This window comes from Neolamprologus multifasciatus, chromosome 10 (genome assembly GCF_963576455.1).
Source record: "Neolamprologus multifasciatus chromosome 10, fNeoMul1.2, whole genome shotgun sequence".
Classification (NCBI taxonomy): Eukaryota; Metazoa; Chordata; class Actinopteri; order Cichliformes; family Cichlidae; genus Neolamprologus; species Neolamprologus multifasciatus.
This window is the reverse complement of record NC_140448.1, coordinates 17912740-17925044: the sequence shown is the minus strand read 5'-3', so window position 1 is coordinate 17925044 and position 12305 is coordinate 17912740. Positions and strand designations below refer to the sequence as shown.

The following is a 12305-nucleotide window of genomic DNA, read 5'->3' as shown; positions in this document are numbered from 1 at the left end:
TTCTAACACCTCACCTTCCCTCCCCACTTCACACACATATCCACAGAGACAGGATGGCCTGCGGACAGATTGACTGTGATCAGGACTTTGACCTCCGTGATAACCGCAGCTCATTTCCATTTGCTGTCCTTGTTGCCTCACACACCTCGCGCAGATAGAGAGACAGACTGTGTATTCACCGGACTGAAACTCCCACATTCCCAAAAAGAAGATATGCCAGCCTCACTGGCAATTCAGTTCACTACTTCTTCGCACGTCACATTCAGATAAAGTTCTCAAAGGATAATAAAAATTCTCCTAATCTCTTTGCTGTGTCCTCCTCTGTCCCACAATGCCTTGGGGCTGGCTAAGGCTGCAGATTGACATGTCTCCATCTTAAGTCTCAATCATCAGCAAGGCTTTAAGTTGGAAATGACTTTCTGATCTCATGGACTCCTTTTTAGATTTACTGAGCAGAACAGAGGGTTACACTTACTCTACCGACTTAATCTAGCAAATAATAAAATACTTTAAAAAAAAAAGAGTCTTGATTTGATTTGACCTGGAAGAGTTTGGGAGTAAAGTGAACCTCAAAAGCTGGAGTCACTTCTGCTGTAAGTGGTTTGGCCAGCATGGGACTATTTATGTTTGTTAAAAAAGTAGTATGACTCAAAGTCAACCTTTAATCACTCATGTAAATCCCTTCACACTTTGGCTTTAAAATGCTTTCTGTGTTAGTAAATGTTAGTAAATGTCACTACATTCAATGTACGCTGTCTAACTTTTATGTCTTTAGGAAGTGATTATTAGAGAGTGACGCATCAGAGCACCGAACAAAAACAACAAAAAACTCATACAGAGAAAATGGAATAAGTTGGGCAAGAGTTGACACATGGATAAAAAGATTACTGTGTGCATTTTAATCTCCCAAATCTCCACACATGGCAGGCAGCAGGCAGGAGATGTTACTGCTGGTGCTTGGGAGAGGAGGGAGCAGGCAGCTTGCTGCCAACATAAATCAGTGTCATGGCCTTGAGCCACACCTTACTGGAGGAATGCCACTGAAGCACTTCCCTTGCTTTCTAGTGTCTTAATGCATACTCAGTGAGCAAAAAGGACCCTCTAATATTGATAGAGACATTTAATTTGAAAGTAATTTCAAACTGAAATGCCTGATTTATCAGTGAACCGAGTGTGACTTTTAATCACTGCATTCACCCACCTGTCTCATGGCCACGCCAGTCACAGTATGAGAGTATTTTTCCTAAACTGTGAGGCAAAATATTGTATATATATATAATATTTCCAGTGCTCTTTTTGGTTCTTGAGATAAAACGCCACAGAAAAATGTCCGTCTCCTTCCTAGAACTTTTAGCTTTCAATTTGATTATTTACAAAGCACGCCAGCTGCCTCAGGTCACCTTATCCTGTGAGGTGAAAACCTTACAATATTTCAGAAAGAAATCCAGGTGTTTAATATCTCTAAAAAATATAATATTTTCTGATCTCCCAGCAAATGCAATTTTCTGTTTTGTAAGCCTACCTGTTTAGACAACACAGATAAAGACAAAGACACTTTCTATTTTAATGTCCTTTTAATGCCTGTTTTTTTCTTGTCTGACATTTCTTGGAAGCACAAAAGGAAACCAAACACAAACGCGCGCACACGCACACACACCCAAGTTATCTTTTAAGAACAAGGCGCACGCTGTGAATGCAGCTTAAACACGTGCATCCCCCACGCATTTTTTCCAAGACTCTGTTTGAAGAAAAAAAACAAAAAACAAAGATTAAATAAATGTGACTCATCTACGTCTTACTCAACTAACACTGAGCATCACCAGTACAAAACCGAAGAAATAAGTAATGTTGATGAAGAAAAAAGAAAACACTACGATCATAGTATTTACATGATGCGTAAGACGTGAAAATGTAAGCAGGACACGGTAAAAATTCTTTAAACTGAAAACACAAAGTTAAATTGCCATTAAAATAAAGCTGGAAGTCACTTCCATCAGATCTTTTTGCCTTTTTTCCCTCCGCTCTGTGAAGGAAGTCATCTGCTAAATATCAGTCTTTTGTTTGGCTGCCATTTAGATGAATCACTGGCCGCCCCCTCTCCTGTCTCAGCCTGGTATGCTGTTATCTCGCACGTGGGAAAAAGTCGGACACTGGTCGCAGAATGGTGAAAGATGCGTTTAATGACCAGACAGACATTTGAATGGGTGGGACTAAGTTCATCTAGCCAATTTGTAGATGTTTTGCAGGAGTCTCCGGCTGTATTCTCTGTGGTCGACCGGCTGGACTTCCATTACAGTTACCTTCACTCGACTCTCATCCTGTGGAGGAAACAGAGAGTCTGAGTTCAGTGCACAGCATCGGGTAAGGAAACAACAACTTTAACCTCTGTGATCAGCACGATTCAAGACTGCACATAATCATTAATCTACTGAACCAATTAAGACCCAAGCGGTGGAAAGTCTGCTTTAGGACTGAAACTTCCTGCTACTGAAAGAGCTTTGCTGTCAGCTCAGACTTGTACCAACAACCTTCTTCTCAAAATCTATGCAAAAAGCCGCAAGGCCAGTAGATTTTATTCTATGGTCTAATTTCAGATCCTTTGGCAAGTGTGAGCCATGATGTCGTTAGTCATCTCGAGCTGAGCTGCATAATTTACATGGTATTTAATATGTTGATTTTAATTTGCATTGCCTGCTTCTTCTGTTTTGATACGTTGGAAAATCTCATAAATGTAAGAAAACGAGAGCGGCTTTTTTCCCCCCATGATGTAAGCGAATCTTGTCATCAAAGCGCTCTCTTTGGGAACCAGACACCTCTGATGATGAATTTAAGCATTTCACCTCAAATGGTGAAAATTCAGCAAGTCAGACTGAGTCCTGACTGTCGCAAGACTAAAAAGATAAAAAATAAAAGGCTTCCAACATAAACAAGAACACAAACACTGGCTACTGCACGATCACAGACTTCAGCAATATTTAGCAAAAACTCGTGTGATTACTCAAACCCAATGTACTGTGTGATTATAAAGTGACCCTATGTGGCCCCAAGGCGGGAAGCAGAGCAGGAAAGGTGACACTTTCCATGTCATTTACAAAAGTAAGCAAAAAGAAGGATGTTCCACCTGTTACCTTCATATTAGTAAAAATGATATCAATAAAAACATATTCTAATCTGCCATATTATACAGAGCTACAGTGTTTAGTGCCGCGTAGCTTGAGGCTTCCTGGATCCACAGGCCAGCTTCTGTGTGAAGTTTGCATGTTCTCGGTGTGCCTGCGTGGGTTTCCTCCTCCCACAGATCAAAGACATGCTGGTTAGGTTAACTGGAGATTCTAAATTACCCATCGGTGTGAATGCGTGTTTGTACTTTCACAAACACAACAACAATTGAGATCGATAATTGTGTACGCAGATGTAAGTTGTCTCAACTGTTTGCAGTAAGAGTCACCATCAGTAAGTCAGATTCTGTACCATCAAACAATGGCATGATTTCCAGTGAAAGCATAAAGTCAAAAGCTCTTTTCTATCATAATCAGTGACAATTATTAAAGGGATTAATCTAGAGACAATTAGCAATTCACTTAGGATAACCAGCATCAAGGATAGAACATTTGTTCACACGTTGATTCCACACTTCTACTCGTATTTTCAATTTGCATCTACCTCAGGCAAATTAAACAATACGTGGGGGGAGGGGGGGTTTGAATCGGAGGTTCCACTTGACAAAAGGTGACAACTTATTTAAAAATAATGATTTTCCAAATGGTAGGATACTGAGAGGAAGAAGGCTTGGTAATTTAATATGCGCAGACTAATACTGCAATCGCATCTGGAGAAAACAATTACTTCGTAGCCAAACATTCACCCTTGTTCTCTAACTCAATTTCAGGCGGTGCGCTGAAGTGGGGTTCTTCCCTGAAGGAATAAATACCAGCACTTCTGGATGTGTAGACAAAAAGAAAAAAAACAGAACACACACACATGCAAAAGTACAGTGCACAACTAGCCAATAAACACTTACTGATGCCACATCTTCAAAGAGAATAATTAAGATGCTGTACTGGACTGAGCAAAAAAACAACCCAAAACTACCTGCAGAGAAATATCATTCATTAACAATCCAGCACTTAGGTCAAGACTGAAATATCTTAACACATTCACACAATAGGTTTTATGGAACTGAAATGAATAGGATAAATCCTACTACCATTTTTTCCCATATATCCAGTAAAATGTATATGCAAGGCAACCTTGATAAAGGATTCTTAAAACTTGTCTGAAAGTGAATTAAGCCTCTGACAAGGTCACCAACCACCTTCTGTTAAATTCTACTGTAGGACTTTTGGGTCAAAAGGACTATTTTGGCCTATTTGCGAGAAAACACTGGAAAACTATTGCCCAGGAACACAAGTGTCTAGAAAGTCTGGCTCCTTGGAAACAATCTCTCTCTCTCTCTCTTTCAGAATTTTCTGAAACCTTTTTCCACACTCAAGGACAGGAAAAGGGTCTGAGTGTAATGTGGTGTGAATGCTGTGTTAAGAGTGTACTTGGCTCTGAATGGCCTGTCTGTTAAAACAGGGAAAGAAAAACCGATCTCCAATGACACTAATAGATTCAATGAGACACAATCAATGTATTCACTTCAGACTGATGCACTTGGACTCTGACACAAGCACAGATATATGTGCACTAATACAGCAACACATATTTAAGATGAATAATCAGCCAGCCTGGAACAGATTCAAAGACTAAGACTTGAACTTAATTATCACATCTGAGTACTGGTTTGAAATCAGAAACACATTTCTTTGGATTGTCTTTTAAACAAATGCAAATTAAAAGATTATGTGTAAACAGCTCTCTTTAGTGCTCCATAAATCCAATTCACCATGTTGTGAATTGTGTGTGTGTAGGAGAGGAAGATGAGCCTCTACTGCACTTAGTTCTGGAGCACTAGTTTCTGATTCACTGCACATGCTCCTGCCTTTGTAAGGCACCACCTTAATGAAACTCGGCAGACAGTTAAGACAGAACTTTATTTAAATACAGCATTTACATTTTTATTTACGTCTGTTGCCAGCTGAGTTGGACTTTTTCATCGTGTGAAGGATTTGTAAATTTGTTTACCTGCTTGTGAATATAGACCAGATGTTGTGATGATAAATGCACATTTATCATCACAACATCTGTATAAGAGTCTCCCACTTTTATACCTGTCGTAAAGTATAAAAGCAGGCCAATTTTATCAGTTACTGCTTTGCTTCTTGTACTTTCTGTTTTTCACTTGAGCAAAGTAATCTATTCTTAATATAATATTTGTTAAATGCCAAATGTGAAAAACCTGGCAAACTCCAAAGCTTTCAGAGACTACACCCCCCAACAGAGGGGTATGTCAAGTTGCCTTAAGCAATTTCTGCAATTTTCAAAAAACAAAACAAAATGTCAATCACGTCTTCCTCATGTAGAGATTAGCCAGGTAAGAAGGGGGACAGAGGGAGTCTGACCTTCATTCTTAAACTCTCAATTATCATTCTTCACACAGCTGTCACCTTTAAAGCAGGGCTAAAAGAGACTGATGCTCTTCAGCACCATCATCACCATATTTAAACAATTATTGTGGCTTCTCTGTAACTCTCATTAATCACAAAAAAACTTACATATACATAAGTTAGCAATTGGAATGTTTATGTGCGGATAATATTTGTTTATTTACAAAAACATATACATTACGGTCCTGGGATTAAGGAGTCAGTTTGCTGGATTTGAAAATCAGAGCACTTTGGCCACATCGTGACGGCTGCCACAGCCCTAAAACTAACCTTACCCATCGTCACGCAACAAAAGAAGCCTTAAACAAACTGAAAGGAGGTCATCTGGTCTGATGAGTCCTGTTTTCCTTTAAATCCCTCGTGTGCTATTTACTTTGGGAAATAACGTCAGTGCTGGTGTTTGCTTTTGGTGAGTGTGTTGCTCTGGTGAATGCTCTGAGCATCCCACATGGGTCCATAACACTGCTATAGACCAGGTACAACTCAGTGATTTCCCCCATCAGGAAAAACGGGCTATGCCACACTGCCCGTTGTTCAAGAACTGATTGAAGAACACAATGCACTCAAGGTTCTTTGAAACGTTACCTTCAATTTCCTCAAATCTCTAGAAAAAGTAGACACAACTACACAAATTATAGGCCTTCAGAGGTTGATAATGTTAGGGTGACTTATATGCTTAAGAAATCTGATATTAAAACATATCAAACATTTTTTTCTTCCACATGAAATAAACAGATTTAGCTAAGATCTCTTATGTGTAGCTTTTTATTTACATGCTTACATTCTTCAGGACTGCCCCCTGGTGGTCAAACTAAGTACTGCCAAGACTCATGAGACGGTTTTAAGGGTCTCCTTTTTACTTCTAGATCTCATTTCTTGGCCAATATATATGCTTTTACTGGCCGGGACCTTTTTTAAAATAGTATTTTCCTAAAATAGGCGATTATATAATATGAATTACCTTTGTGAGAGAAAGAAAAGAATTTATTATAACCTTGTCTAAACAGGATAATGGTCTAAATAGGAAGAGTGACTGATAGATAGGTAGTACACTGGTAGAGTTGATGACTGAACAAAAACATGTGAGCACATTGTGCTTGTTAAGTCAAAAACCTGGTAGTTTGTCATCTCGCTTCTGTTCCTAAAAATAAGACAAACCTTAAAATATGATCCTAAGCCAGGTCGTTCTCTCTCTGCGTGTCTCTGTTATGACAAGTGACAAAGCACATTTTACAACTTCATTAATCTTATTAGGTTCTGACATTTCATTGCGTTGTTCTATTTTTGTGAAAACAATGCGGTAGGACTTTTTGCCTTGTGTCACACAAGTGTGTAAGAATGAAGGCTTCGGTAGAAAGACAAAGTGAACAGCTCGTGTTTTGAATCACAGGCTGTGCCAACTGCAGACAGAAAAAATGTCTGAATACAGTGATAAGCCTTATGTAGAACACGTTTCTATTCTGAGCTCATTATATCTACTTTGTTGAAAACTGAAACGATCAAAAAAGTGCTCCTATTTGTCTTGAACTCTTCCTGACACATCCTGCAATAGAAAAATAAGTATTTACCTAAAAAGTAAAAAAAAATGCATTTGTGGTCTTGAAAAAACATGTTGTGAAAATGCTCTATGTCTCTCCACAGACCTTTGATGCATAATTAACAGGCGATCAATGATTTTCTTTTTATTAAGTGCAAACTGCAATTCATTTATTTTTAATATTGTTGAATTAACTGAATAACCAGAGCACTGAATTACATGAATAAATCTGTATCAGTCTCTGCCTCAAACACAGACATGCATGGCAAAATAGTGCCTGTAATGACAAGCGCTTACTGTGCCTGCATTTGCGTTCAGGGTGGAAAAAAAACCCTGATTGCTCAGTTAGCTGTTCTGAAAGCTGCTTAGTTGTTCAGTAGATCATTTAAACTGTGTCTAAAACACTGTTGACATGTTTTCAATTTTTCATTTCCATTTGCTGCCAGCCAGGGCCCTCTGAACTGCGATGACTCCCCTTTTCTCTGTCTCACAATTTGAGCCCAGATTACCTTGAAATTTCCTTTGGACATTGATGGTTCTCAGTGGATAATTTACACAAAATGTTCATACTCCCAAGGTGAAGTAGTGTTTGTTTTGAAAAACTATGACTCCTTCTGTAATGTAGCCCTGAGGATGGCATTTTAAGCCCCACCGGTGGTAGGGCTGTAAGAAAAGCAAAATCATCAAAATGCCATTTGTTCTGACCAAAGCGTCTGCATTGTTCAATATAATGGAAACTGCAGCCTCCAGCATTTGCTCCTCTAACTTCCGGCTGGCAAGTAGACGTGATATGCTGACATTTAGCATAAACAGTTGCCTCCGCTTTCTACATAAAGATCACTCTTTACTGAAATAAACATTATTGTTGGTGAAGTTAGACTTTCCTCACTTTATGGTTTATGGTTTATGAACTCTGCATAGTTTTCCTTGTAGATTTTCTCGAGGTCAGGACACAGACCATTCAGAGCTCATCCTACATCTCAATCATTCCACTCAGACTCTCGGTATGTGCCCCCAGCAGCAAATTAGACTCTGAATAATTACGCTAATTAGGCTTAGAAAGACAATAGCTACATGCTAATTAGCGACTAATTAAGAGAAATGAATTCACAGCTGTATTTGTTTTCTGTTATCCAAAGTGCACTGGCTATAAAACAACTCCCCTGTCACTCTTATACTAATTGAAATGAGTTCGGATTCATGTTACGTGACTGACAGCATGTTGTGATTATACTGCTGTGGTGGGGCGTGGTCTGCGGTGCCGTGCAGGGAGGGCGGACGCACCTGCACGGCATTCTTAATCACGCCCGCCTAGTTAAAAACGCGGGGACTCAGGGGTTGGCGGGTGTTGTGGTGTGACAAATTTTGAATAAAATGGCTCAAACCTATGATCCCTGGACCCGCCGTGTCTCATTCACACCACAACTGCATATGTAGCCTTACATGCTTGGGTCTGCAGTGCAACCGACTGGAAGACAATATCTGATGATGAGTGCTTTAACAAACTCATGAATGGCATGCAGATCATTCATTAATGCACTGCAATAGGTTATTATTGACAAAAGTAATGCATGTTCCCTCAATCTAAGAAGAAATATTTTTTTCTGTTATATGTCTTTACATTAATGAGAATTTGAAAATTTGTTCATTTCTACGTGACTTCATAAAGAAAAGTGCCAATTATGCTTGGGTAAATGAAGCCTCTGTTAACACAGCTGGTTAAATTGTGGTTTATGTCAGCACTAACACTTCATATCGCCTCTTTTAATTTCATCCTTAAGGATCCTGCTGATCAGTAAATACCTTCCATTGCTAAAACTACAAGCTTTTCCTTATATCATTTTTTAACAATTAGGCTTTATACAAGTATCGAAACACCAAAGACACTTCGACATGCGGACTGGAGGGGTTTGGATTCAAACCAAAGGCCTCCTGATTAGTATGAGACCTGTAAGGGAGCGCTGGGATCTAACAAAGAGACTCAGCTGTGGCTACAACTGTAGCTTTCCTCCACCAGTGTGTGAATGTGAGAGTGAATGAATAGTGGAATTGTACAGCGCTTTGAGGTTCTCGAAAAGCGCTATATAAATGCAATCCATTATTATTATTATTATTATCATGTGTGGCTGTGGAGTTGATAAGCAGCAAATGTTGTAATTTCCCAAAACAATTATGTAATTGTAATTGGTCGCTGTCATATAAAAGAAACAGCTCGCACAAACACATCTGTGTATTGTAGCTGCTTTTTATTGTGAAACTGACCTGGAATTAAACCATTTACTGACTTCTACAACAATGTGACTTGTGTGCAAACCTTTTGTGTATTTTGAAAGCCTATTATTGCCGTATTGGGGAAATAAGATGCTTGCTGGTGTATTTGTTGAATATAGCGATAATACGGCTGTTTGTGACACTAGCCAATCAGGGTTGAATATTTCTCCAGGATCACTGAAAGAATGCTTATAGGACAATGATGAGCACTAGTGTGTACCAGTATATTCTGCTCTGCTGCTAAATTGTATTGCACTGTACCACTTTATATTGCACAGGAGTTTTTAGCCACTTACGTTGTAGGTCTCTAGCTTGACTCTGTTTTTAAAGATGTGAGTTGTGAAGTTGGCTTTCTGGAAGACTTCATCGAAGGCAGCTTCATCCTTAGAAACAAAAAACAAGGGAAATACAACATCAGGAAGCACAGGAAGAAGTCTTTTACAGTTAGACCTTCTGGTAAAATTGCAAAGGCAATTTTCTTGTCTGCCTATGTGTCTTACTGTGTCTCTGAGATGTCCGAGAGTTTCTGCGCTGTGACCCAACAGGGCCTCAGCTGTCTCCTGGAAGCACGTCACCCACTGGTTATCCCCGAAGTCAGCTAAGTTGGCCTGAGAGAGGAACAGGCCGAGATGATGAGTGGGCGACAGATTATTTATATGTGTATGTGTGGTCATGCATATTCACGTAGGTTACAATAATTCTCATCACAGTATGTATAACAACCACTATTGATGTGCACACTTACAGAAAGTAAGAGTCTGTATTTAAAGTTGGGGAACTCTTTGTTACACTTTTCGCAGCGGTACAGCCCGTTCTGCTGGTCGATGACCTTCTTGTTGCAGTCTGCAGATGGACAAGCTTGGTACAGACAATTCTCCTTACGAATGTACAGCACTGTCGCCACGCAGCTGAAATACTGTGCCTGAAAATGGAACACAAAAACATATTTATCTTATTACAGGGGTTGAGCTCGATTGCTATAAACACCAAATCATATTGCTGCAATCGGATTGTCTCGGAAGCTGCGGTTAATCTGAAGGTGCTGTGCTAACCAGCAGCAGTTTAATTGCATTTTGTCTATTATATTTTTCAGTCTATTACTCTTCCATATTAAATGTGAATGTGGCAAATCAACCAAATCACCCGAGACTTGTTTTAAGAACTTTGCATTTAATGTGCAATTTTTGCAACAGTCAAACTATTCCTGCTGGAACCGGGAGACAATCTAGCATTGTTTCACCAGCTAATTAACACCAGTCCTCAAAAGCATAATTTAAGTCGGTGTCAGTAAAAATATGGCAAATTGACAGCATACAGCTGGAGGAGAAAGGAACTCATGGCAGAATAATAGTCAGTGCCAGTGTTATGGATCATTTAGTTTTCCTGTTTAACTGGCAGCGTTCTCCTTTGAATGTTTGCAGAGCTGGCAGATGTTAAAACAAGAAATTAACTGTAGCCGTCCTTGTAGCTGGCTCATATTTGCCTCCTTTCATTCAAGCTTTCAGAGCAAAGCCATCTGATTGCTTTTTTTTTTTTTTTTTGGAGTTCTAGACTTGAATAAAACCGTTACATCATCTTGTAGACTCTTGAGCCAAGATTAAAGTTAAAGGTATGCGTATGAACACTGAAAAAAAAAAAAAACAGATCTGTACAAAAGTTTGAAACAAAAGTCTAAACAAATAATTGTAAATATAAATGCACTGTTCTTTCATAAAGTTATAAGAATAGTCCTGACTCAACAGGACTTATAAGACAGGTCAACAGTAATCATTACAAACTGACAGCTGATGACATTTCCAGTGCTTTGTCATTCTATAATTCCTTACATTTTGTGGTAGCAATTAACAACTGCAGGCTGCTTTAAGGCAGCTGACAAAAGATCTAAAACTGAAGCTAACCACAAAAGACAAACAAACCTCCCATATCACTACAAAAGAGCTTGAGGAAGGTTTAGCTGACAGAGAAGAGGTGGTGCACCTTTCCCTTGTGCAGTGTTGATGCGTAAACAAGACTTACACAAAACAAGTTATCAGTAGGAAACATGGACTGCTACGTCATTCGGGAACTGAACATGTAATCTTTCAAAAAAAAGGAGGCGCATTTAAAAAAAAAAAAAAAACGACAAACAAACAAAAAACAACAGAACACAGGAGTGGAATAATTCAACAAATACCAAAATCTGTATGCAAATATCACGCAGTCAATCAAGAGAGTGAAGCTAAAAATAAGTTAGCTTCTATAAAGCAGCACTGATGCACAATCACTTTTACTGTTTGTGATTTTTAAATTGATAAAGAAAAAAGGAGTGCACTAATATTAGCGTATAAATTTGAAGTTTGCTGCAGGAGCTCTGTTTACTTCTTTTCACTTCAAAATATGTGATGTGTCCAAACCCGTGCACAGAAAAGTGACACAGCAAAATGAAGGTTTGACTTCTCAATTCATTCACTTGCAACAGATAACCGAGGAGCTCTTAGCTTAGGAAGCTGCATTAATATATTTACAAAGACAGACAACCTTTACTGTAGACATTACAACTTTTCTATTGAATGAGGCTGCTTAGAACTTTGGAATGTTTTAAAACTTTTCTTTTATACTGAGCGGCACATTAAAAGAAACATTCATCAGCGCTCCAGGTGAATAACCCTCAGTGGATGTGTTGTTTTCATCTAAATATTGTAAGTATTCTTTTGTGTTCAAGTGATGAAATTAAACGATAAAATCCAAAAGAAATGTGAGATCGAGAGGAATAAAAGTGGACCTTTCAGAGCGGACAGTTGTAAAGAGGGTGAAAGAGAAATACTAAATAAAATAAAAATACTCAGATCAAATTTGGCATCAACTGTAAAACTGTTGCCAACAAGTTGGTCCAGCTGGTAGATGCACGCTGTTTACACATCTCTATTTGACTTCCAAACAATCTCGGAACTGTTTAAAAAGAGAGCAGA

General features: G+C 38.9%; 1 protein-coding gene across 1 annotated transcript in view; it reads right to left on the bottom strand.

The window, feature by feature from the left end:
- Positions 1–1555: 1555 nt before the first annotated feature.
- The window catches only part of LOC146510022 (replication protein A 70 kDa DNA-binding subunit-like), a 44313-nt gene continuing 33563 nt past the window's right edge, over positions 1556–12305 (bottom strand). Inside the window, exons 14-17 of the mRNA XM_085174664.1 lie at positions 10103–10279; positions 9858–9965; positions 9654–9740; positions 1556–2318 (exon numbers count right to left, since the gene is read on the bottom strand). Of these exons, the coding sequence (XP_085030790.1) occupies positions 2217–2318; positions 9654–9740; positions 9858–9965; positions 10103–10279 (474 nt within the window). The 3' untranslated portion in view covers positions 1556–2216. The remainder of the gene's footprint in view (positions 2319–9653; positions 9741–9857; positions 9966–10102; positions 10280–12305) is intronic.